Here is a 6,000-nt window from a genome sequence, read left to right as displayed (position 1 = left end):
AACGGTCATTTTGTAAACATCATTTTGAACAGCTAGTTTTGTCCATGATTGCAGGTTTGTACATTAAGATAATATCACCGGGGTTGTAAATACGTTTCTTTGGAAATTATATGGTCTAACTGATATCTGCTTGGGTGCTTCTAAAAATTAGTGAAGGAGCTGACCTTTCCTAGGAGTTTTGTTATTGTTCCGTATTTTTCATTATAAAGATTGTTTAGCTGAGGATTATTCATTCCATATCTTAACATCAGCCTTAATGGAATGAATTTATGTATGTTTTTCTTTTAATATTTGAGCGGATCTCTTTTTTAAATTATTCACTGGAATTACAAAATGATCGATACTATTTTCGGACTAAATCCCTATTTTTGGGATTATCGTGAATTCATTCGGGCACATTTGGATCACATCACTGTAATACATCAAGAATGTTAGCACATCTCCACATTTCAGGAGACTTACACATCAGTATATTCATGATTGGAATTCATACAGAACAACACTGGAATTCATTCGGATTACCCCATTCTATTGGACTTGTGATAGACCTTTTAAGACTGTTTCGGATTTAAGACCAGTCTGAGCTGCTATGGTGGATATTACTTTGTTATCAGTATATACTGAACATTTTTCGTAATATTCTTTTCATGTGGTCTATAAATATCAAATATTCCTTATCGATTGATAGCTTTGATACATGTACAAATATATAATTTACACGATGCTTACACTATTACATTTAAAATATGATTTTAAAACAAATATTCTCACATTTTAAATGTACACATTTATGACGTTTAGTCGAATACATACCAACAGTCATCTATTTCGTCTGACACATTTGCGTGTATCATTTCGTCTTGATAGGATTGAATGGCTGATGGACTGGTTCTTTACGGTTGACATTTAACGAAAGCAGTTAAGACACTTGACTTCTCATCACCAAAAGCATACACGTTTATATGTTTCTATATATATATATATATATATATATATATATATATATATATATATATATATATATATATAAAAATACATGTATGTATGTATGTATGTATGTATGTATGTCTGTATGTATGTATGTATGTTTCTTCATCTTAATTATCCCTCGATGTCACATAAATTACATAATCTACGTGCCCTGTCAATACTTGTTCAACCTACTACTATTTAAATAGGGAGTTATGTAAATCTAAAGAGAGTGTATCTCCATCTTATTTCATTATGCTCAACAACACATAAGTATTTTTCACATTCTTTAAGACTTTTAGAATTTTTATAATTGTTAAAGGGGTTGGTCCATTTATTTGATCATGCCATTCAGATTAGTTAAAATCTATTAACCTTTTCTACACTGCATAATAAATATATAAAAATAAAAATGACCAAAATAAAAAATAAAAAATAACTAATATATGAAATCTACGCACAGGGAAACCATATTTCCAAAGCAGCTGTCTAATATTAGTTGCCTAAGTTATTCTCTCGCTATCATTGATTGCCCTTAACATTATGGAGCACTTACTGCAACATATTATGTTAGGTATTTGCAACAATTTACACAATTGTGTACATCTAATATAATGGCAATATACATATTATAACGTCCACATTCACAAATAGCCTTATACGAAAACGATAAAAAAATCTTATTCTTTAGAGGATTATACTTTCTATATTGTATTCAATTTTAATATGTGTCGTTAAAGGAATAATTATCAAGTATTACAGAGGTGCATTTAGCATCACCGTAAATTATTAACGGCTATGTTATCCTTTACGATACAATCATCGAATATCGTTGTTTTCGAGAAGAAGATGATATTTTGCATATGATGATTGGATATAAATATGGTTCCATGTCAATCGTGGCACGTTTGCACAAAACATATTGTTTGCGGAGGATTACTTAAGGCACCTGTAGAACATGAACAAATATAATCATTGATTTCTGATTCACTTATAAAATATGTGTTAGAAAAAACTGCAAGTATTAAAAATATAAACAGAACAATTGTCACAATACTCGTACGAAATAGTTAGTCATTATATACGCGTTGATCCTGTCCACAAATAAACAAGTTGTTTTCCTATTCATTACCTTCAATCTTCTTCTACCTTTTAATCTCTTAAAGTTCCTTATTACTTTCAGGTATTCTATTCTTGTACAACATCTAACTTTTTACTTCAAATTTAGTTATATATTTACTTGTTAACGTATAGGTCGGCTGTAAAAGTCTAGCTGATTGCATATTATGATGATTATAATACAGATTTGACAACATCGTAAAGACAACTTATTATTTTGTAAGACTATGTGGTCTTACTAAGTAACAGAGAAAGCAAACCAACAAGTTTTGTACAATTGAGCAAATATGTTCATTCTCTAAGTCAAAAAAGGGAAATGTAACAGGAACTTACAGTAATGAAAATTAAATCCCAAACAATCTTTCAAGTTCTAAATCAAGTCCAAAATTATTGTATTCCCAATGAATTCCAGTTTTGAATGTGCTGATGTTATAATAGTCTTGATGTCTCGCAAAGATATAATCCAGAATGGCCTTGAATACATGCACTGTAATCCAAAAATAGAATGTATCCAGTTAATGAGCATTTTAGTGATTCCAATAATTAAATAAATAAATCCTCTCAAAATGTAACTGAACACAACTAAATGTGATTTCAGCTGGACAAATGTTAAAATAGTAATGAATACTTGACGTATGTCGCAATATTCTTTTCTTAAAATCTCTCTATCATGATGGAAAATTACCCCAAACTATATACACATTCATAAATAGGGTCAGGTCTGTTTACATACATTTTGCCAAACAAATGGGCAATTGTCAGGTAGACTATGTTTTCTTTTTCCAAGGGTAAGACCAATAAGCTAAATCTCTAGACCAAATAAAAATGTTGTTAACAAATGAACATTACCCTAAAATATAATATAAATTCATAGACAAACGTTAAGCGCAAATTATATATATATATATATATATATATATATATATATATATATATATATATATATATATATATATATATATATATATATATATATATATATATATATATATATATAAAAATATATATATATATATATTCAAATGGTTTCTTTAATCACAAAGTTTTTGATGTTTATAGGACAAAAACCGTATGCGCTGTTAGCATCGGTCTTTATCCCTGTCCTTTCTTCACATGTTTTAGTTATTGTCTTATGCCATTTAATAAATAAAATATGTTTAAATTCAAAGCTAAATTCAAAGAAACTAAGATATTTTTGCTTTAACTTTTCCATTAACATCATTCAGGCTACTTTGGTTTCATCTGGCTTTCCTTCCATTCTCCGAGGCTTGTAGCTGCATTGTTTCAAATGTGGACAATCCGGAATCCATTTGTAGTGTTCCTCCCAAGGCTCTTCACCTGGTTCCCATTTCCTTAAACCGTTACCACACGCATAGCACCAAACGTGATCTAAGACTCCTGGTCATAATTAATAAGATGGTGATATATGACCTTTTGCACATTAATTAGTGTCAATAACATGAAGAATCTACCACCGTATTTAGCTCTGTTTAAAGAATATTCAGATCAATAAGTAAATATTTTTCGGAGTTACTGCAGGATAGATCTGTAATCTTGCACATTTGATATATCGATTATTGACCAACCTGATTAACGCAATAAATCCCTCATCGTTGTATCAGACTATGGTCAAGTATGTCTCCAATCATGATTAGTTTGTACAGTAATGTAAAAGAAGTTGTACTTTGTGCAGTAATTATACTGATATCTTTGTGTTTGATTCCAACGTAATTATCGTGGACTGTGACACTAACAGTAACTGGCTACGTGTCAATGAATTTTTGTGCCTTAAGGTCGTTCTGTGGTAGTTGCGTATAATTCATTTGACAATATATGTCTTAACTTAATTAGCAAATGTTTGACCTTTTGTTACTCTTTTATTTCCCGTATGCATTTACACAAATCCGGGCATTTTATAATTTTGATGCCTTTTACATGAAGCAAAGGCAGAGTTAACTAGCTACAGATGGCAATTTTTAAATGGTAAAAATAATTTCATCGAAGTAAGAAATATACCAATCGTAGTGACCCTTTCAACTTATAAAAAAGGTAAGTAGGAAGTTCATATTAGAATTAATTAAAGATACAGTATCACTTAATGAAGACTAGAGAATGAAACTATCACGTAGAAGTAATACCAAACAAACCTTTTGGAAGTTCAGTAAATTTATATTCGGAAATAACCATAACATCTGAAAGTTATAATGTACAGCAAACAATTGAATGGGTTACATACCCTTATAGTAAAAACCAGCATCTGCCATTTCGTTGATGTTCAATCCGACGATTTGGGGAAATCGTTTGAAAGTTGACAATCGTTCATTGTAGGACGAATACTCTGGGGACCTTATCTTTACTATCTCGTATTTGGATGATACCGTTTCTGTTTAAATACAAAATATTGTCTTTAAGGTTGTATTTATTGCAGACTAATATTGTGGTTTTCATCGCACACTAATTGGTACATAGTTGCAATCATCACACAATGTGTTGCATCTAATCTTTAAAGAAAACATATACATATTTATATACAGATATTTAGAATTTTCTTTAAAGAGAGAAGTATCTGGACTTAATATACATTACAAAAACCATGCAAGCAAACATCTACAGAGAATATCAAACGAAACGTTTCAAACAAGATAACTTTTAAAAAAGAATAAATAAAAAATCATTTTGTTGACTAACTATGATCACTTCAGATTATGCAGCATTAGGCAATGGACTCTAACTCACCAAAAGGAATTTCAGACTGTAAGACTCACTATATATATATATGGGGTGATGGTGTATGCGTTGGTGTCGCATCATTGTGGCACATTTCCCTCTAAGTTATTGTATAAATAGCTATTATCGTTAAGACAAGAGTCATTGGTGTATATGGTAGTCTCTAATGGTAATGTTAGGACAAATTCTACATAGTTCACACATCGGATCCTGATTATCAAGCTGACCCATATGACTTGGGTCTGTGTTGGTCATCGCTGTAAAGACAAGATTACTCAGTGTTGATGAACCCTGACTTTATCGCTATTCTGTAGTTCTGATAAACTATCGCCCTGGTGTACAACTACGAATCTGTTCTGGATAACGGGTAGTTGTATTTAGCCCGAGCTAGGGTGAACATTAATGAATTTTCAAGCAATGCTGGTTATTTCTGTGTGTGGTTAAAATAACCTCGTAACAATATATTACCGTTATACCGGTTTACCGCGGTATTTTATCCGATGGTAAGAATCACTGTACTCTTTCACTGTACCGGTACGTCGGTAGTTTGCGTCAGTAAGGGATTTACGGAAAATCCCGAGGAATCAATTTACGACTATAATGATATTAAAGGCGTGTTTCAGGCACGGTCCTAAGGCAAGGCAAACGAGGCAACCGCCTTGGGCCCCGCGCTTTCAGGAAATCAACTCTGCAATGCAATGTTTGTGCTTGGGGCCCCGCGCTCATCGCTTGTTGCCTTAGGCCCCGCACATCCTAGTGCCGGGCCTGGCGTGTTTTCATTATTCATGACAAAATAATGCAAACATATATCTTTTTTTCACATAAGGATTGTGTTTGTCACAAGTTAGTGGTTAATATTACAGATATAATTATATTTATGATCTTTACTCAGACGTTTGACAGGTACCATGCATGCTTTCTGAACTTTGCGTAATTTATGAAGTACATTAAATATTATCTTGTGTGTTGAAGGTGTTTTATGTTTACGGATCTTCTCAGATAAATAACTTGCCCGGATGTTGGCATCCAATATCAATAATGTAGAATTAAAATTGTTCGCTTCAGTATCAACACTCCCTATTTTTAATAACAGGCTTTCGATTGTCAACAAGGGTTTCTCAAAACATGAACTATAGTTAAGTTTATTAATTCAACTTTAGTTACAAATTTTAGACCGCAACTTAC

The 6,000-nt window shown here is 31.8% G+C and overlaps 1 protein-coding gene across 3 annotated transcripts in view; it reads right to left on the bottom strand.

Moving 5' to 3' along the window:
• Positions 1-3,118: 3,118 nt before the first annotated feature.
• LOC149773718 (putative inhibitor of apoptosis) overlaps positions 3,119-6,000 on the bottom strand; it is a 32,370-nt gene continuing 29,488 nt past the window's right edge. For all 3 annotated transcript variants that reach the window (XM_089946184.1, XM_089946186.1, XM_089946185.1), the window contains 2 exons: positions 4,325-4,471; positions 3,119-3,486 (listed from right to left, as the gene is read on the bottom strand). In XM_089946184.1, coding sequence (XP_089802310.1) covers positions 3,311-3,486; positions 4,325-4,471 — 323 coding nt within the window. In that variant the 3' untranslated portion in view covers positions 3,119-3,310. The remainder of the gene's footprint in view (positions 3,487-4,324; positions 4,472-6,000) is intronic.

The sequence above is a fragment of the Sinohyriopsis cumingii genome, unplaced genomic scaffold (assembly GCF_028554795.1).
Source record: "Sinohyriopsis cumingii isolate HCF-2022 unplaced genomic scaffold, ASM2855479v2 utg000622l, whole genome shotgun sequence".
Classification (NCBI taxonomy): Eukaryota; Metazoa; Mollusca; class Bivalvia; order Unionida; family Unionidae; genus Sinohyriopsis; species Sinohyriopsis cumingii.
The sequence above is the reverse complement of the archived record's forward strand: the minus strand, read 5'-3'. Positions and strand labels throughout refer to the sequence as shown.